At 45.8% G+C, this 21,026-nt stretch overlaps 1 protein-coding gene across 1 annotated transcript in view; it reads left to right on the forward strand.

Moving 5' to 3' along the window:
* The window catches only part of LOC101535365 (S-adenosyl-L-methionine-dependent tRNA 4-demethylwyosine synthase TYW1), a 72,343-nt gene that overhangs the window by 1,712 nt on the left and 49,605 nt on the right, over positions 1-21,026 (forward strand). Inside the window, exons 3-7 of the mRNA XM_058680819.1 lie at positions 1,263-1,394; positions 4,562-4,663; positions 6,417-6,611; positions 8,626-8,913; positions 13,684-13,806. Of these exons, the coding sequence (XP_058536802.1) occupies positions 1,263-1,394; positions 4,562-4,663; positions 6,417-6,611; positions 8,626-8,913; positions 13,684-13,806 (840 nt within the window). The remainder of the gene's footprint in view (positions 1-1,262; positions 1,395-4,561; positions 4,664-6,416; positions 6,612-8,625; positions 8,914-13,683; positions 13,807-21,026) is intronic.

Below are 21,026 nucleotides of genomic sequence, written 5' to 3' on the forward strand. Positions count from 1 at the left end.
GGACTCGAACCTTCCTCTACTGCTTTCCCAGGTTATAAGCAGGGAACTAGATTAGAAGTGGAACCGCTGGGCAGGAACTGGTACCCGTGTGGCATGCTGGGGCTTGAGGCAGAGGAGTAGCCTTAGCCAGCATGCCAGCCCCAGAAGAGGTGTTTTTTTAAGTATGAGAATCTTTATACATCAGATTTTATGGGGAGTTTATCTTGTAAATTATCTGATGCTTCCAGGAAAACAGAGATAGGCTAAATGGAATTTCACCTTGCATTTATATTGTTTTCTAGACATTTTAAGTAGTTAACAATATTTTCGAAGTTTTTAGACCCAAATTTATTTCGATGGAATTATTTCATGGACACTGGACGTGTCTGTCATTCTGCAGCTCTGGGAAGATTTTTATAATGAGGAGTTAACCCTTCATTAGAAGAACAAATCTGTTATAGCTTGTAAAGGTGGTACTCTTTATTCTACTAAGTACAGATCAGAAAGTAAGAGCCTGCTGTTATAAAACACACTGTACAGGAAAGGACAGCAGGATGTTATACCTCCATGGGCTGCACTGACTGTGGATCAAAACTATGAGAAAAGAAGTGGCAGCTGAACTGATCGCGTGTGGACTTTTTCCTGCCCGTATTCCTAAGGTGGGCCTGTTTAGTCAGGCAAAATAATTTAGTCTAGTCCTGCCAAGACAACTGCTAATGGAAATCGAAGCTCAGTAAATCTATCCCAGTGTTATTTTTAAGTTGAGCATTTTGTTTGGCCTGCAAATGATATTTTCAGTACCCAGGTGATATTTCCCAGAAAAAAAAGGTTCCCCACACCGACACCTAAGCAGTAAGGTATCGCAGCTGTTTATGTAACATTTGCATTGTATGTTAGTTGTTCACAAGTCTAGAGGTGGTCTGAAGCTAACAGGCGGGTGTGTGTGGGTTATACAAACACCAGGCTGTTTCTGTAAAGGGCTTAAACATCTATGGTTTTCTAACCCTCAGTGTGTCAGGAACTAGTGCTGTGTTCATACTGAGGGATGATTGGATCATTGGACCCTAGAGGGAATGACAGTGACTGTAGGGTTACAAAAAGTTGGGTCCTGCCTTTAAAAAATGTGGTTATAATGACACCGAGGGATTAATACCTGACAAGTCCAATCTGAAAGATGGAGAGGATAAGAAGTGGATTGGTACCTGCTAGCTTTCATCTTTTGTGAAGTGTGAGACAAATTTTCAGACTTTGAGGGTGTGTAACTCTTCATCCTTATGGCGCAGAACTCACAGGTGAAACCCACGTCAAAAACAACCCCGGAACTGTTGACCAATGGTTCTGTTTCCCTTCCGAGGAAGGACAGCTTTGTGTCTGGAGTGAAGATTTTCTACGGTTCCCAGACTGGTACGGCCAAGGTAAGACCAGTAGATGGTGCTTGTCCTCTGAGTTCCTGACATTTTCAGAAAATCCTGAGGCATATCCAGGGAACTGAATTAGTCTTGTAATCATTAGTCTTGCCCTTTTTGCATTACACACAATATTTTCCTCCTGGTGAGTGAGGTTTTCCTTTCTTTTCTTAAGATTGATTTACCTGTTTACTTGAAAAGAAGAGTGACCAGACTCTCATGTGTTCATTCATTCCCCAGATGGCCACAGTGGCCAGGGACGGGCCAAACCCAAGCCGGGATCCCGGAACTCCATCTGGGTCCCACCTGCGTGGCAGAGATCTAAGCACCTGGACCGTCATGCACCTCTTTCCCAGGCACATTAACGGGGCAGGAATGGCAGCAGAGCAGCTGGGACTCTGAGCATTCCACTCTGGGGTGTTGTCACAGGGAAGAGTTAACCGGCTGTGCCACAATGCAGGCCTCAAGTTTCCTCTCTGTGTCCAGTGACTGCTGATTGTTGGTGCCTGGCAGTCACTGGCGTGAGCCTCTTTGTTCTGGAGCTTTCTTCTGCTTCAGCAGGCTGGAGAGAATGCCTTTAGGAGTTCCTGTGCGGGTAGGAGTCAAGGATAGCGAGCAGAGCCTGGCAGCAGCAATGTTCCAATGTCCCTGGTTTTCACAACTTGACCTGTTTAGGGATGTTTTGACTTGTGTTAGTGTTAGCAGAGTGTTCAAGTAGACACACACATGCAAATATCTAGCTAAAAGATGCTTTTCACGCCGTAACGGTATCTAGGTATTGCCAGTTGTTTAGTTGTGAGGTCACAGCTATTCAGTGATTTCTAGGAAAGGATTCTTAGTAAGGCTGGCATGAAAATGAATTATTAAAAAAGAAAATCAGGGACCGTTCATTATGTATTAGTACGGAGCGTTCTACTGCTGCAGGTAACTGGGTTGGCTCTTCGCAGCCATGTTCTGGACACTTGGGCACTTTTGTTTTGAAGATTTGTATGTTTCAATTCTGTTACTTCCTCTTGAATAGATATTTTCTCTCCATTTTCTCTCTCTCTTTTTTTTTTTTCCTGAGACCGGTGTTAGGTTGAAGAGTGGATCCTGTGGGTAGTTTGTATAACTAAAAATCTTCCCTTGATACTTTTCATCCTGAAGTCTTAGATTTCCATCCCAAACCTGCTATTTTGCATGTTTGCTTTAAGATTATTCGTAATTATGAAATGTTGTTTTGAATTTCTGTTTCGGTCTCTGATCCATTTGCTTTCTGTTTTTTCTCCTGGCCGTATGTTCTCTCCGGGTTCTTGCTGATTCATGGTTTTCTGTTTCGAATTTGAACTCATGTGAGTTTTGATTTTTGGCTACCTGTCTTACTTTTTCATAAGAAGTGGAGTAAGCATGTTAAAATCAATTTGTTCGAACCTGTGATGCTTAAACAGCCTTCACCATTTCAATGTATTTTAACTTTATTCTTCCATTTGTCTACTTTAAGAACCATTGACTTCTCCTGTTTTCCTTTTTTAAAGTAAAGTTTTATTTATGTGAAAGGCAAATTGAAGAGCAAGAGAGAAGGGAAATTAGGAAAAAAGGAAGAGAATATGGGAGAACAGAGGAGGAGAAAGAGACAGAGATTGGTTAGAGATCTTCCTTGGCCGTCCACTATCCAAGTGTCCATAACACGGGCTGGGGCTGGATGCAGGCCGGAACCAGGGGCTCCAGCTGGGTCTCCTGTGTGTGTGTGGGGTCACAGGAGCTGAACTGCCAGAGCCATCCAGTGCTGCTTCATGGGTGCGTTAGCAGGGAGCTTGATGAGAAGCAGAGCAGGCAGTGTTCAGTACAACCGTCTGATACGGGAAGCTCGTGTGGGGAGCAGTATGTTGGCCTGCTGGGTCCCAACATTTATCCCTGACTTCTCTATTACTCACAGTGTACGTCTAATCTGTTAGCAGGCCCTGTTCTGCTTGCTGGTATATCGTATTTGTTCTGGTATACCGTATAACCTTGATACATTAGAACTTCTTGAAAACAGGGACTTTGTCTTGCTCACTGTTGTGTCATACAGCCCAGAAATGAGACTGGGATGTTGCTATCCAATGAATACATTCGTTTTGACTCAATGTCCTTGCAGGCTTTGACACTGGTGTTGGACCAGCAAGCATAAGAGAGCTCAGTGTTTTCCTGGATTCTAACATCTCTCCAGAAGTCTTAACTTTTCCTTCCACATTTGTTTTTTCGTTCATTTGTTTATTTGTTCCTTTGGTAGGGAGGAGTTGGCTGGTGTTTTGCTTGAGGGTCAACTGTGAACATTGCATGGGCTCTGCAGCCTTCCGTGTGCCTTTGGCCCAGATCCAAATTGTCAGCTAATGGGTTCTTGGTGACCCCTTGTTCCCTTTCCTCATGTAGTGCTGGCTGACTCCAAGCCTGGAGCCTCTCTGGGTTCTGTCTGCTGTATGAATAGGAGCTCTCTCCTAGGGCCTCCCCATGTGTCTACCTGTGCCTGTGTATTTTTCCCATTCTTTGGACTCATCGCTGTTTCTTTTTTCTTTTTTTTAAAGATTTATTTATTTTTATTACAAAGCGAGATATACACAGAGGAGGAGAGACAGAAAGGAAGATCTTCCGTCTGATGATTCACTCCCCAAGTGAGCGCAACGGGCCGGTGCACGCCGATCCGATGCCGGGAACCAGGAAGCTCTTCCTGGTCTCCCACGCGAGTGCAGGGTCCCAAAGCTTTGGGCCATCCTTGACTGCTTTCCCAGGCCACAAGCAGGGAGCTGGATGGGAAGTGGAGCTGCCGTATTAGAACTGGCGCCCATATGGGATCCCGGGGCGTTCAAGGCGAGGACTTTAGCCACTAGGCCACGCTGCCGGGCCCCATCACTTTCTTTTGCTGCTCCTGTGTGCTGATGCTAGCAGAGTGAAGCAGCTGGAATGCAGAAAAGCTTACGTAGTGTTAGTGCTACATAGCCCTTATGAAGTGAGCACGGTCAGACGCAATGATGGGGTCCCTCATGACACTGGAGAAAACAGCCGAAGTGAGAACAGGCTTTGTGTTCCTGTAATAAACATCAGTCACAGGGAAAGTTCTTCACAAAGATTGTCACAGTCTGTGGCTAGTGGGGTAAATAATGAAGGCTGTATTTTGCCTATTTGTCTTGTCTGTGACTTTATTTTTGTTTTCCTGTTAGGGATTTGCAACAAATCTAGCTGAAGCTGTTACCTCCCTAGACCTGCCCGTGGAAGTTATTAATCTGAAAGAATACGATCCAGATGAACACCTGATAGGAGAGGTTGGTAATGGTCCTGTTGGTTCTTCATTCAAGATTCTCACGTGTAATTGACCTCCTGTCTCCTTGGCCAAATAGATTCCTCACAGTCCATTTCATGCTGAGTGATTATAGTCTGTGATCTTTGCAGGTGAGTTTGAAGTGTTGATTGCGTGCTGTGTGGTGTGTGAGGCCCTTTCCTTGATGCATTAGAGTGTCCTGGGACAGAGGTAGGACTGAGAAAGCTTGGGTGGTGTGAAGTCCCTGCCCCCCCTTGGACTCTCAGAGTCAAGAGAGGGGATCATCAGTGATGGCTGTGTGCTGTGTACGTGGCCGTGGAGAGCTGACTGCAGGTCAAGGGCAGGAATCATGGGTTTGAGTTTGAGAAATCTTTTACTAGGTGTGTGACCTCAACACATTACTTAGTGTCTATGAGAATCCAATTCCTTATCCCAGAATATGTCCCTTCACCACCCCCTGTCAAACACAGTTGATATTTTTGCCTTAAAGTGGTAGTGCTCAAAGTGTGGGCCCTACAGCAGCGATGTCAGCAGGTGCTCTACGCTGGTTAGAATACAGGTTCTGTGACGTGGGACTTGGTTTTCGCAAGTGTTCCAGATGGTTCTGATGCAGCTGAAGGCCGAGAAGCAGAGCAGGGTTCTACAGACTTGCGCATGAAGGTTTGGGTAGTAAGTGCCTTTGGCTCCTGGGCCTCAATGTTACTCAGTTCAGCCTCAAGACACAAAGCAGCCACAGTGTGCAAGTGGACATGGCTGTGTCCACTAAGACTTAAATACCAGGCAAGTGTAGGCTACACAACGGTAGTCTGCAAACCTCTCTTACTGGGTGAATGTCCAGGTGCAACTGTCCATTGATTTGTTCCCCAAGAAAACACTACAGTGTAAATGAGTGAGTTTGGTTCTGCTCTGAATTAGTTCTGAGACATTGTTAGCAAACTGTGATCCTTAATTACAAGTGAGTTGGCTCTCACCAACCTCCTAACCTGGAATCCTTAAGATACCTTTAGGCAGATGTAATCCTCCAGTGGGACAGAAGATCAGTTTCTTTCTTCTTCTTCTTCTTCTTTCTTTTTTTAGATTTTTATCCATTTTTATTGCAAAATTAGACACACAGAAAGGAGGAGAGACAGAGAGGATGATCTTCTGTCCAGTGATTCACTCCCTAAGTGGCCACAATGGCTGGTGCTGCACAGATCCAAAGCCGGGAGCCAGAAGCTGCTTCTGAGTCTCCCACATGGGTGCAAGATCCCAAGGCTTTGGGCCATCTTTGACTGCTTTCCCAGACCACAAGCAGGGAGCTGAATGGGAAGTTGGGCTGCTGGCATTAGAACTGGAGCCCAATATGGAATCCCAGTGTGGGCGAGACAAGGACTTCAGCCACCAGAGTACCACACCGGGCTCAAAGATCTCTTTCTGATAGTCTGAAGGGTTAGGTGACTTTATTTTTAAAAGTTTGATTGTTTTCGGCAGATTGTAGGACATCTGTTGTTTTATTCTGTTTTCTTAGCTGATTTGGATTTTTGGTTCCCAGTGTGGAGAACGAGGTCTGAAATTTGGAGGTCTATAATAAGAAAGGGGTTTTCTTCAGTCAAGGTGTCCTTGTTGTGTTTTCTTTCACCGCTGGAATGAGTGATGTTTGGAATAGGCCCTTTGTTCTTAGAGATGAGTATGACATGCATGCTGGCAGTTTGAGAAAGAATTTTCCTCAGTAAGATCATGTGTAGCTTGACTGTTCTAACAGTTCCCTTCTTGCCTAGGTCACCAGTAAGACCGTCTGTGCCTTCCTGCTTGCTACGTACACAGATGGCCACCCGCCTGAGAGTGCAGAGTGGTTCTGCAAGTGGTTAGAGGAAGCAGCCAGTGACTTCCGATTTGGCAGAACTTACCTAAAGGGTATGAGGTACGCAGTGTTCGGCCTGGGGAATTCTGCCTATTCGAACCACTTCAACAAGGTATGTGTGTGTTGAATTATAGGGATAAACAAGCACAAACCTCATACACACACCTAAGTTATGTCATCTACAAACTGGCACTGAATGATAAATTTCTGGCATTATTCTTTCTTTATAGTTGTAAGTTGCCATGCACATGAGAACACTTGAGGAAGTTTGTGGGAAATGGTGGCAGGTGTTTGGTGCAGTAGTTTTCAGAATTGTCTTGGGAGTGACCAACATCTTGTGTGTGAGTGTGAGATTTGATTTCTTGCTCCTCCACTTGCTATCTAGCTTATTGGCTCACATGCAGCCAGGGATACAGCTCAAGGACTTGGGTTCCTGTCCCTGAGCTATGGCCTTGGCTCCAGGCCTGGCCTGCCCTGGGTGGTGGGACCATTTAGAGGGTGAATCAGTGAGTGGAATTTAGCCCTCATTCACTCTGCCCCTCATATAAAATAAATAGGAAAGCAGACTTTTAAAAAAGAAAAGTTGGGGCTTGGCAGCGTGGCCTAGTGGCTAAGGTCCTCGCCTTGATCCCGTATGGCCACTGGTTCTAATCCCGGCAGCTCTACTTCCTCTTTATCTCTCCTCCTCTCAGTATATCTGACTTTGTAATAAAAATAAAATAAACCTTTAAAAAAAAAAAAAAAAAGAGAAGTTGTGCAAGGTAGAATTTACAGAAAAGTTAAAATGATACAAGCTTCTGAACCTCACGCATAGCAGGGTCTTCAAGATTATAGCAAATGCATATAATGAAATAGCTTTATATGGAATTCAAAATTATTTTGCATCAGAACAGCTTCTTGGGATCATAGGTGTCCTGCAGGAAGTCAGGCCTCTGCTTACAACACTTGCAAGCACCAGTGAAGCACCAGTTTGTATCCCTGTTGCTCTCTGCTGGTGTGCTGGGAGGACAGCAGAAGAAGGCTAGATGCTTGGGCCATGTACGCCTCATGGGAAATTTTGTAGGCATTTTGAGTGAATTAGCAGAAAGGAAATTTGTTCTCAGATTTATTTGTTTATATATATGTATATATAATGTATATACGAATAATATATATATGTATGTATAGTGTATATATGCATATATATATTTTAAGATCTATTTATTTTTATTAGAATGTCAGATTTAAAGAGGAGAGGGAGAGAACATTGTTCCATTCACTGGTTGACTCCCCAAGTGCCACAACGGAGATGAGCCAATCTGAAGCCAGGAGCCAGGAGCTTCTCTAGGTCTCCCATGTGGATGGAGGGTCCAAAGGCTTTGAGCTGTTTTCTGCTGCTTTCCCATGCCACAGCAGGGAACTGGAAGCTAAGTGGAGCTGCCAGGATATGAACCGGTGCTCGTATTTGATCCTGGTGTAAGCAAGGTGAGGTCTTTAGCCATTAGGCTGCCACACTGGGCCGTATTTACATATATATATGTATACACACACACACTTAAGATTTATTTACTTTTATTACAAAGTCAGATATATATATAGGAGGAGAGACATAGAAGAAGACCCTCCATCCTTTGAGTCATTCCCGACGCACTCACAATGGCCAGTGCTGAGCTGACCTGAAGCCAGGAGCCAGGAGTCACCTCCAAATCTCCCACACGGGTGCAGGGTGTCAGGGCTTTGGGCTGATCTCGACTGCTTTCCCAGGCCACAGGCAGAGAGCTGGATGGGAAATGGAGCAGCTGGGACATGACCTGGCATCCATATGGGATCCCAGCACATGCAACGCAAGTATTTAGCCACTAAGCCACATCACACCTGTCCTGGAATTAGCATCTTTAATCTTTGTTTTAATGAGAGGGTTGGCATGTGCTCTTGTTTGAAGAAATCTTATGCAGAATATCAGAATGTGTACTATACAGACCTTTGGTTGAGACTGGGATGTGAGGACTTGAACCCTTTTTGGTTAATTCCTGCTTCCGGGGCAGCAGCTCCTTCCCAGGGTGCAGGACAGCTTTGGCTTCTGCAGAACTGGCGGACAACCTGATGGAGGGATCAGGTATTGAGCTCTTGTTCCTCTTTTCTTGCAGGTCGGCAAGAATGTTGATCGGTGGCTGTGGATGCTCAGCGCTCATCGTGTGCTGTCTCGAGGGCAGGGTGACTGCAATGTGGCTCAAAGCAAACATGGCAGCATTGAAGCCGACTTCCGAGCATGGAAGACCAAGTTCATCTCCCGGCTGCGTGCACTTCGTAAGGGAGACAAGAAGTCCTGTGGTGGCAACTGCAAGAAAGGCAAATGCAAATCCACACAGCATGGCTCGCTGGAAGCAGAGCTGGGGTCCAGCTCTCAGGATAACATGCGTCACAGAGACACTGAGGTATGTGACCTGTGTCTGCAGAGCTGAACTTGACCTCTGCCCCAAGAAGCTGTTTCACTGTTGCTGGTAGTTAGGAGGAAGGTGTGCCCCTCCTGGGGTGGGGTTCAGAGAGGCTGGTGGGCCTTGGGAGTTAACCCACAGTGTGCTGGATGCTCGCCCTCATCTTCTTGTAGTTGCTGCTTTATTTCGAATCAGGTTGTTTTACCACGTGTTACGGATAGACGCCAAGGCTCAGGGAAGCTAGTTGTGTGCAAGGCTGAGCACGTGTCCCAGATCAAGTTCCCTGTTAGCCCAAATGGCCGCCAATGGCACTGCAGCCTCAGGCTGCAAGTCCTTTCTTCCTTCCCTGGAGTTAACATTGCCCCTTCTTCCCGTTCACGTACACCAGTTCTGTGGCAGCTCATGGCTTCAGCCGCTCTGTTACTGCTGCACTGTCCACACAGCTGTTGCCTTTAGGCCACCTGACTGTCACTGTGTCAGTCGGGAGCAAGTTCCAGTTCTGACCTGTGGTGTTTCCTCCCATTATTCTTGGTGGCTGAGACGTCCATAGAGATGGACTGTCCAGCACTGTGGCTGCACAGCTTGCTAGCCTTCACGCCTCTGCCATTTTCTTTGTTGACCTTGGTCTCTCCCTTCCATGATGACCTTTGAAAGTCAAATCCCTGTGTCACTTACTGTGATCCACTCCAAGGTCCCTACTTGAGGTCTTCCGATCCCATTTGATCACACGTGTTTTTTATTAGGTAGTGGAAACTGCTCATGGAGCTTCCAGGTTAGACATTTTATGCTCAACTCTTTATAGCCATCCTCAGTTGCCTTCCCTCTTACTTTTGTTTCTCTCTTCCTTCCTTTCTTTCTTATTTATTTATTCATTTATTATAAAAATTTGGAAGGTAGGGCTACTGAGAAAAGGAGAGTTAGAGAGAGAGAGAGAGAGAGCTTCCATCTGCTGGTTCATACCCCAGATGGCTGCAGTGTCTGGAGCTGAGCTTATCCAAAGCCAAGAGCCTCTTCTGTGTCTCTTACTTGGGTGCAGAAGCCCAAGCACTTGGTCCCTCCTTTGCCACTTTCCCATGTGCTTTAGTAGGAAGCTAAATCAGAAGTGGAACAGCTGGGACTTAAACCTCAACCCTTAAAGGTTACCAGTGCTGCAGACAGAGGCTGAGCCCACTACACATGGCACCAACACTTGTTGCTCACTTTTCTAATCCTAGTGACCAAACTCCAGGCAGAGCGACATCTGTGGTCTGCTTTTCCCTCAGTGCTGCTTACTGTCTGACTATGAGTTCATGACTGCTCAGGTGTGCTCTCAGAGCTGCTTACACATCTCACGGCATTCCCTTCCTCACTCTTCAACATGACTGTTTCATATCCTTTTTTTCTCACCATTCTCTTAGCATTCTTCTGAAGCTGTCAGAATGGAACTCTCTCAGAGTCCCATGCCCCATCTCTACTCTTCATCATCTGTTCTATCTCAGAAGACCAAGCAGCAGGTTCCTATTCAAGACTGATGGCCATCCATGCCATATAATCAAGGACTTGGGTCCTTTATTGACCACATTTCTCTTCCTCTGCTATGTCCTTAACCTCTTCCTGTTACTAGATTATTCCCATAGATGCACAGACGTATTACAGGGCCACTTGTGCGTGTTTATTTATTTGTTTGTTTTTTATTTGAAAGGCAAATTTATAGAGATGGAGAATTAGAGAAAGAGAGAGAGATATCTGTTCTCCATTGGTTCACTCTTCAAATGGCCACAACGGCAGGCTTGAGCTGATTTGGCACTGGGAGCAAGTAACTTCTGGGTACATGCACCCCAGGACTTGAGCCAGCCACTGCTGCTTTCCAGGTCGTTAGCTATCTGAAAGGCAGCAAGTCAGAGGGAAAGGGAGAGAAGCAGGCAGTTAGAGACCTAAATCTCCCATCCACTGATTCACTCTCAAAATGGCCACAGTAACCAGAGCTGGGCCAGACTGAAGGCAGCAGCCAGGAACTCCATGTGTGTTCCTGCATGGGTTCAGGAATCCAAGCACTTGGGTTGTATTCTACTTCATTGCACCAGCAGGGAGCTGGATTGGAGGTGGAGTATCTAGGACTCAAACTGGTACTCCCGACATAAGGACTGCCATGTTAGCCCCTATTAACCATTTTGTTCTATACAGTCAGGTGACGTTTTTGTATGCACAGTTTGGTGTACCTGCCACATGAACTTCTAGCCTTTTTATTATCTCAAAACATCATGCATTCTACCCAATTCTCTCCCCTCCAATTTGCCTTATTTTGATGGATTTCTGTGTTCAGAAGGTTTTGTATGTATGTGATATATGAACTTGTGCTTGGCTTCTTTCACTTAGCATAATAAAGCTTGTGAGGCTTACCAAGTGTACCTCTTCATTCTTTTTTTAAAATATTCAATGGTTTGAAAGGCACAGTAATATAGAGAGCATATTGTAGTTCTATGTTTAATTTGACCAAATTTATTAAGAAACTGCCAAAGTATGTACTGCAGGGGATGTACCATTTTACGTTCCCAGTAGCAATGCATGAGGGTTTTAATTTTTCCACATTCCCACCCACGCTTTCTTTTTCCTTGAAATGGTGGCAGTGCTGGTGAGTGGAAAGTGCTGTCCAATTGCAGGTTTGGTTTGTATTTTAATAAGGATTAGGACAGAGCATCTTTTTATGTGCATTCGAGTGTCTACCCTTGATAAAAGTCAATGCAGCCTTTGCCCACTCTTTAACTGGGCTGTCTTTTAGTAACATGTAGTAAGGGTTCCTCATATGTTCTTGATAATTACTTTATCAGATCTATAACTTGCAAATGTTTTTTCCCATTTTGTGGATTTTCTTGTCACTTTCTTAATCAGGTCCATTGATCAAGGACTAAAGTTTCAATTCTCTAGAAAGTCTTATTTATCTGACCTCGAAAATATCTATGACATGACCTCCAAAATATCTATGTGTATATTTTTGTCTGATTGGAATTCCTTGTAATTCTTATCAATTCAAGGATTAGCTTTTTTCATTTATGTATACGATGCTTTTGAAATTTTTTATCATGGTTTATTTATGTATTTTATTTGACAGGTAGAAGTATAAATAGAGTGGGAGAGAGTTCTTCCATACACTGGCTCACCTTCCGTGTAACTCTAGTAAAGAAAAGTCAGAAATATTTACCATTTGGTCCTTTAGAGAACACATTCTGTGGCTCTCTGGAGCTTGCTCCCCATCACCCCTGCTGTCTCTTCTGTGTCTGAACTGGTGTAATTTATTGGCAGTTAGGAAGCAGGAGCACAGGACTCTGAGTAATGCTGATGTTTTACTGTAATTCATAGTACGTTAGTGATTCTCTTCCTTAATTTGGAGGGCAGAGTTATAGGGAGAGATGGAGGGCAGAAAGATCTTCCATTCACTGGTTCACTCCCCAGATGGCTTCAGCAGCTATGGCTGGGCCAGGCGGGAGCCAGGAGCCAGGTGCTCCATTTGGGGTTTCCCACACTGGTGCAGGGGCCATTTCTACTGCCTCCTGAAGTGCTGTAGTTGGGAACTAGATCCGGAGTGAAGCGGTTGGGACCAAAACCAGCATGCAAATGCCTGTGTCATTGATGGTGGCTTAACCTACTACATCACAACCCAGTCCTTACTTGTACATTTAGACACGTTGGTTGGTTGGGAAGCATTGGGCCTAGCAAGTTGACTGATGGTTAAAAAGTGTGTTTCAGAGAGCAGGCTTGGAGACACAGGTGCTTAAGCAGAAAGCATCAGCTGAGTGTGTGCCCCCTGTCTGCTACGTTTTGGAATATGTGAGCCAGCATACAAAAGTTATTACAGTTATCCTCGAGTTACTCAGCTACTGCCCGCTACTGAAAACAAGCAATTCTCCACTTCTTAACCATCCATCCGTCCTTCCCTTCTGCCTTAGCATCTGGCTGGAGTAAAGGGTAGAAACTGTGTCTGTATCTGCCACTTTGTAGCATTGTAACTTCCTTCTCTCCTTTAATATACTGATTTATAGCACGCTGCTACAAACATGTGTATCACGAGTAGTTAAGGTTGAATAGGTGGATATACGAAGAACGCTGTGTGCCAGGCATGTAGTAGATACTCAGGATGAAATTAATATTTCCTCTGCTTACTTTGGAATAAAGAATTTTTAAAAATATATTTAAAATTCAGAGCTGATGAGAGAAGTAGAATGAATGACACAGAGAGAAATGGAGACACAGTGGGAGAGAGATGTTCCATCCATTCTCTCACTCCCAAGGTGGTTGCATGGGCAGGACTCAGCCAGGCTGAAGGCAAGAGCCAGGAGCTTCCTCTGGGTCGCCATGCAGGTGACGGATCCAAGCACCTGGGCATCCTTCACTGTTTGCTCAGACCTGTTTGCAGGGAGCTGGGTCAGAAGTGGAGCAGCATGAACATGGACTGGTCCCCCTCTGGGATGCTGGCGCAGTGGGGCCCACTTCACCGAGCTTCTCCAGTGCCAGCCTTTGCTTCTCTGTCTGTCCTGCACTTGTCTTCTTCCCCGTGCCCTGCTGTGACACTTGCACAGGGAGGAGCCACTGATGTGTTGATTTTCCTACCTTTGATGCCCTTTTACAGTGACTGTTGTCATCACAAAGACCTAGTATATATACACAACACAGGTGTTTGAATATTCTTCTTTTCATTAAGAATTTCACCATGACTTCCATAAGGGAGGGAGTTTGAGGAACATTGCCTTGGCTGCTTGGAACACTGGGTTTTCTGATCCTTTTTTTCTCTTTCAGGAGGAGGAGCCCTGTGAGAGCAGCAGTGAGGAGGAGTTTGGTCCTGAGGACCATCCAGGTTTCAATTCTGTTGTTGATGTTGAGGATCTTGGCAATATCATGGATCGTGTGAAGAAAGAAAAGGTACCATTATTGTCCTCAGTGCTCAACTTGGATCCTGCATCTGGTTAACATTGAGTATTTTGTGTTGCTATGTTGGTGTTGCTCAAGCCATCTGAGTTCAGCAGAGGAGAATTTCAGTTCTCTAGTTGTCCTAAGAATTTTGTGTTTTTTGCCGCATTCCATGAGCTTTGTAAAAATCTTCTCTTTCGACTCTGTGAAAATGGGTTTGTAGGAGGTCAGAGGAGGTTTGAGGTTAAGGACTGAGGAGAAGGGGAGATGTCAGAGTTTAGGGGTGAGTCTTCCATGGTTGTAAGCAAAGTCACGCCAAATGATAGGGAGATATTCATCTCTTGTGTCACACAAAGGAGATCATCTTTCTCCTATCTAGAAATCTTTCAAAAATTGAGAGGAAGAGACCACAAATTGGATAGTAATTCTCTACAGAATTGTTAAATTATGAATAGGCGAAGAACTCTCTAGATAGATTTAAACATGAGAAGATGTTGACCCTCAGTCTCTTAATAAGGGATTTGCAAACGAAAACTACACTGACAGATGCGTCTCCCCTATCAACATAGCAGAGGATCAAAGGGAGATCACACACTCAGTAGAGGCTGGTGAGGCATAGCATGCCGTTTGACAGTGAACGTTTCTTCTTAAAGCTTAAGTATAAAGGAACACACTTTAAAATGAGGGTAGGGGCCCTGCGGCGTGGCCTAGCGGCTAAAGTCCTCGCCTTGAAAGCCCCGGGATCCCATATGGGCGCTGGTTCTAATCCCGGCAGCTCCACTTCCCATCCAGCTCCCTGCTTGTGGCCTGGGAAAGCAGTTGAGGACGGCCCAATGCATTGGGACCCTGCACCCGCGTGGGAGACCAGGAAGAGGTTCCTGGTTCCCGGCTTCGGATCGGCGCGCACCGACCGTTGCGGCTCACTTGGGGAGTGAATCATCGGAGGGAAGATCTTCCTCTCTGTCTCTCCTCCTCTGTGTATATCTGACTGTAATAAAATGAATAAATCTTTAAAAAAAAAACAGGAGGCACCTTTGAGCTTTGGATTCCAGGTGGTTACTAGGAGCTTCCTACTGCAGGCACAGTTGATTAAGTCACTGTTGGCTTGACCTCCAGCCAGCCTCCCCTCCTAGAGGTCAAACAGGTCTACAATCCCACCTTTGCCATCATGTTGTCAGTCTTTCATGTGGTCAGTCCCATCCTAAATTCATCTAGGGGCCACCAGAAGTCATCTCATTTGCAGAATACTATTCAATGGCAAAGACTGTAAGAGTAATAAAGATACTCAGTTGGGAAACTGTAAGGTGTTTGAAGCTGCCTACCAGGAACCAGAGACCAGGTGTAGCTTTTACTTACACTGCAGACCAAGAAATGAGTGGCCTAACAGTGATCTGAATGCCATTCCCCCACTGAAAGCAGAAAGGGCTGCTTAGAGATGGCAGGGATGAGTAAGGGAGACTAGTAGGTGAGCTTGGGAATATCTTGTGCAATAAGTAGGTGCTCAAAGACTGGTGGAGACACATCAAAGGGATTATGACAGGCCAGAATTGGAATAAGTTAAATTAAAAATTAGTAAGCGTAATAGATTACATTAAGAAGATACCCTGTGTTGCTCAAAGGAAAGGTGTAGGTGCAGGGTTCCAGAGAATAAATATAAAAGCATGATGTAATTAGAAAGTCAGCTGCCTGGAATCCTCTTGTGTAATAGTTAATATAGCAAGAATTTGGGGCAACTGGGGAGCAATGGAGGAGGTGAAAAGACAGGTTTTTTTAGTGTCTTAAGATGTCGTTCCAGAAGCTGGCTTACGTAGAAGTGACAAAGTTGGATAAATGAATGGATCCCCTCACCCATATTATTAACTATTTATAATCAAACAACACCGTTGTGAATGAGGGACCCGATCACTCCTACCTACACTGAGCCGTCCAGTGTGGCGTCATCATCAGAGGCAAACTTGACCTCATTTGCCTCCTAATAGGGTGTGTGGCAAGACATAGACAACATCGTCTGTGTCCTTTTGTGTCACAGTATTTAGTTTGAATCTCAGTTGAATCAGTAAGACAAATTCAGAATGTGTGACAGTTTGTTGGACGGACTGCTGGAAAGTTGTTACGTGTCAACATCATAAGTAGTAGTCACAGTAAAACATGGCTGAATACATAGTGTAAACTTTAATCTTGGATCCCAGAGAAAAGGCCTTTGTCTAGACATTTAGGGAAATTTGAAGTGGACTTTTTATTAGACAGTACTGCATGTGTGTTAATTTTCTTATTTGTAATTGTTGGTTCTGTGTTTCTGTAGATCATGTGCTTTTCCATTTTTGTGATGCATTCTTTATTTCAGGGTAAAATTTCATAGGGGTACAGCATTCTTTCAAGTGGTTCTGCAAAATTTTGACGTGTAGGGAAGAATTTTTCTCTCATATCCCTCAAAACATAATATGACACAACACAACAAAGCTAGTATCAGCCAGACTGTAAGTCATTTATGATATTGCCATATGAGAATTCTCTCAATTTTTAGTAGGACAAGTAAATAGCGAATTTGAATTAAATAAAATCTTCAAGAACTTACTCTTTACTTTCGTTTTTTTCTCTCAGGTTGGTGCTATTACAAGAAACGGAAATTAATATGTGAAGTATTTTAATTTTTCTTCCACGTGCACCTACTTTATTTTTATCATGTCTTTTCATAGTCAGATGGTTCTTAACACCTTGTTTTAAAATCTAAAATATCTTGTTTAAACTTTTTAAAAAGTAGCAAATATTACTGGTATAACTTGTCTGTTACATTAGGATTACTCTAGGGAATTATCATGAATGTGGCTTGAGTTTGTTCCCTGAAGCCTCATAGCAGTAACTACAGCCAGCTGCAGGCTTTCCTGGCCGCACTTAGTCAGGACACATGGGCCCTTTAAGGCACAAAACCGTCTCTGTTTGAAAGTGGGACATCCAGCCCTATGTAATGGAGTTTCCAGTTTAATTCCAACGTGAAACTTCTCTCCTTGTGTCCTTTGCTGTCTAACCTCTTGGTCACCTCCAGAGTGGGTGAGGAGGCAGGACTGATATAGAAGAGCAGGAACATTCTTTCTTGATCGGTACTGTCCTAGCCTGGGTTTTCTGTACTGTCTCCTGGTCAGTGTTTAAAGTGACTTTCTGTGGAATGCCTTCCATGGCCCTCTCCCAGGCAGATCCTTCCACTGAGCACAGGGTGCTCTGAGAAGCGTCTGGGCCAAGTCATGAAGCACTGCATTTGTTTGTAGCAATGAAATCACTACACTGTCAATGGAAGATGGTCCCAGACCGCCCAAGAGGGAAGTGATGATAATGCTGTCTGTCCGCTGCTGGAGACCCTCACGGTGGTCTCTGTGACTGACTCTGGGGGAGCAGCACTCACACTTCCGGCCTGTCAGCTTCTCCAGTGCTCCCACAGTCTCCCATTAAAAGCATTCATCTGGCAGGAGTCAGAAGGTTTTGTTGACAACCACCAGGGGGCATCCATGAGCTCTGGGTGAAGCACTCAGAGGTCAAGGTCATGGGGTGGGTGCAGCTGTGCATTGAAGTGGTCTTTGGGGTAAGCTAACTGGTACTATTTTGTGATGGCTGAGGCTTCTGAGGGCTAGAAATGCAACTTCCTATCAATTTTTGCATGATTGGTGGAGGAACCATGTGGAAATACTTCAGAGACATTTAAATGCTCTCAAGGTCAAGGTTAGTCCACTTGGCTTCACCACAAACCTTTTTCAAGTTCACATTTTTTAAGTCTGAAATAGATGTTTAAAAAGCTGAGGAATTTCTGCTTTTCTTTTAAATATTTCAGCAAAATAATGACTAGTATCATTTTATTTTTATAGAATGTCTACCATTAAGCCAATTACTTTTTTTCCTCAGAATATTAATCCAGTTTTTTTTTTTTTTTTTTAGTTTTAGTTTTTATGATGTTTACATAGTTGCTTATTGTGGGAAGAGTCAAGGGTTAGAGGAAAGTGGTTGAGACCATAGTTTCCACATTTCCTTTTTCTTCTTCCTGTATCTGGAGGAAGAGGAGAGATAAGGGGAAAAGCCATACCCAGCCTCCCAGCCTCCTCAGCACCCAAGGATGGAGAATGGCCACCTGATGTTATCCCAGGGTCCCCGATGTGGAGCATGCTCCAAGGGTTCTGCTCAAGTGGTTTCCATAGTTCTGAAATGCTGTCTGTCTCACCAATCCAAGGATAAAGAAATCCTTCGAAGTTCCATTGGCTGACATAGTCCACCTTAGAGTCTCCACTCCCCCAGATATTTGCTGTCAACACTTGACTGGGATAGCTGTCCAATTTGTTCTGCCTTCCTTCCTCCACTACTATGGTACCAGATGTTTTTTGCAGGCCCCAGTGTACCTCTGGGCCTGTTGTCTACTGCTCTACCTAAGCCACTGGAGAGGACCAGTTCTGACATGTGCACTCTATAGTCAGACCACAGCTCCTGCAGTTCTTTCCATGGTTGAAATTCTGAATCCATTGGTTCAGTTTCCCCAAAGAAACCTCATCTGAAGTGATCTCAGACCTGACTCATATGTGCTGTGCAGTACATGGTCTGCTCTGTCTGTCACCCACATCTGCCTACGTACGCACTGGTGGTTGCAATTGTTGGATTAGTTCTGTCTCACAGCCCTGTCTCTTACATAAACCAGTGGATGCCGTGGCCCAGAGCAACCCTTGCCCACCACACACTCAGCCCTCACGTATACCAGTGGGAAATGTGGTATAGTCAGAGCGACCCCCAGCAGTCCCCACTAGGCCCGGGACCCAACCCTGGTTCCTTTGCTTGTCAGTATGGGCAGCAGAGTGGTGCAGTCTATCCTACATCCATTCAGCTGTTATACACATCACTGAGTGTTGAAACCTAGCGCATCCCACCAACCCCACTATCTAGCCCACCTTCATGCTGGCTACCACCTGTCTAGCTGGATCCGCCCCCAGCCCTGGTTCTCATGCTCACCAGTGGGAATTGCAGCCTATCAGAGAGTTTCCCTACTGGGCCCACTCCCGGACTCGGATCTTACCCTCTCCAGGTGGTTCTGCAGTCTAACTTGACAGGATTTCCCCCCTGTTCCTAGCTGCTCTTACTCTGGCTCATGCATGAACCAGTGGGTACAGTTGGTTAGCCTATCCTGACTTTCCTCCTAAGTCAGTTCACATGTAGGCCAACAGGTGTGTACCCCTGCCTGGCCTGGTCTGCCCCCATCCCAGTTCTTACACTCACCAGTGAGTGGTCTAGCAGGGGAGCCCCCCACCACAGCACCTCTACTAGACTCACAATACCCTCACTCCCCACCCCAGTCTCATGTGTTTTTTGTGGGTGCTACTGCCCAGACTGGCATGGCCTGCCTTACCTCAGTGTTTGCTAGCAGATGCTATAGCCTGACCCAGTTGCAGCTCATGCTGATGGGTGCTGCATCCTAGCTCAGCCAGTCCCCAGTCCCAGCCCTAATATGAAATGCTGGTATTGTGGCCTGGCCTGGCCTGGCCTGCACCTTTTCCTGGTTCTCACATTTGCCAGTGGGTTTTATGGACTGGCTCAGCCTGCCGCACCCCCCCGACCTTACCCACATGTGTGCTGGTGTGTCATGTAACCTAACCTGGGAGCTGCTTACACCCTTGGTTCTTGTGCTCACCTGCAGGGATTGCATCTTGACAGAGGAGTTCCCCAAGCTGCTCTCTCAGGTCTCCTCCCAGGAGCAGATCTCATGCACAGTGGTAGGTTCTTGGCCCAGCCTGTCTTAGTCCACCTCCTGTCCTGGCAGGAATTGTGGCCCTGCCCAACCAGCACATACCCATTTCTGTTCTCACTGTTGTATGCTACAGCCCACTCTTACCTGGTCCACAGCCCAAACACAGCTTTCACATGGTTCAGCAGGGGCAGAAACCTAGGCCAGTCCCTTCCTACACCCACCCTGGCTTTCATGAGCACCAGTGAGTGCTGGAGTCCAGCCTAGTCTGGCACACCCCAGACCTAGTCCACACCCATGCTGAGAGAAACTTAAGCCATTTCCAGCCCAATTTGCTGCCCCCATTTTGACTCATCAGTGGGAAGCACAGCCCAGCCAGGGAATGCCCTTAGCTCCCCAACAAGGCCTGTTCCCAGCCACAGAGCTTGGGTGTGCCAGTGGTTGCTCTGACCCAACTCAGTATAGCCCATCTCCTATGTTGATGTTTGCCTTCGGATGCTGCAGCCTGACCTGTCCCAACCCACCTGCAGTCCCAACTCTTGGTGGGAGGTGCTGCAGCCTAGTCCTGTTCAGTCTGCTCCCATCCCTGGCTCATGCAAACTGGTAAGTGTGATAGCCTTGCCTGGCATGACCCACACTCCTGACTCCTGCATGTGCCAGTGGGTTAAGTTTGGCCCAGCCCTACCTGATCTACCCCCTTTCCAGAACTAACCCACACACTTGCTAACGGTTAGAGCTACTTTGCCTGGGCTGACCAACACCCAGGCCTGAATCAAAAACTCACCAGTGGGAGCCACGGCCCACCAAAGGAGTTTTTAAGTTCTCACTCCAGGCCCATTCCCAGGCCCAGATTTCACATGTGCTGGCGAGTTCCCTGCCCTTACCCAGCATAATCTGCCCCTCCATCCTGGCGTTTGTATGAGGTGGTTGATGTTGCAGCCTGGCCTGCCCCACGCCCTATTCTTGGGACCAGCTTGACCTTTTCCCAACCCTATTGCCCATGAGTGTCAGAGTTCCATGCTGATGCCTAGCTCACCCCTTCACTATGCTAGCTCTTAAACAAATCAGCAGAAATTGTAGTTCCACAGGGGTGGGCACACATATCCCCCACATAATCTGCCCCCCCCCACTTAGTTCACTTGTGTGCTGTTTATGTCTAAGCCCATCCTAGCATTACTCGTCCCCTGTTCTGATTCTCACTTGTGAGTTCTCTGATTTAGCCCTCCTAGGTAGACCCTCAGCCCTAGCTTTACTATGCAGTGGTGATTGGTGGTCAGCTCAGGTCTCCCATGTGGGCTGGTCCATTGGTTTGACACATAAAGGTCCCCCTTCCACCCAAACTATTCAGTCTCAGTCCCCTCACTTACTGGCAAGTACAGTATGCTTGTCAATGAAAGTCCTTCAGAAGTCATTGCTCACCTGCAACATACTTCCTCAGCAGTCCTCCCTCCTATAAGTCTCCTTGCCTCTTTCGCTGATGAATCCACAGTCCTGCACCTGGGAGTGCAAGGGTTCCCCAACC

Source organism: Ochotona princeps, chromosome 24, assembly GCF_030435755.1.
Source record: "Ochotona princeps isolate mOchPri1 chromosome 24, mOchPri1.hap1, whole genome shotgun sequence".
In the NCBI taxonomy this organism is placed as follows: Eukaryota; Metazoa; Chordata; class Mammalia; order Lagomorpha; family Ochotonidae; genus Ochotona; species Ochotona princeps.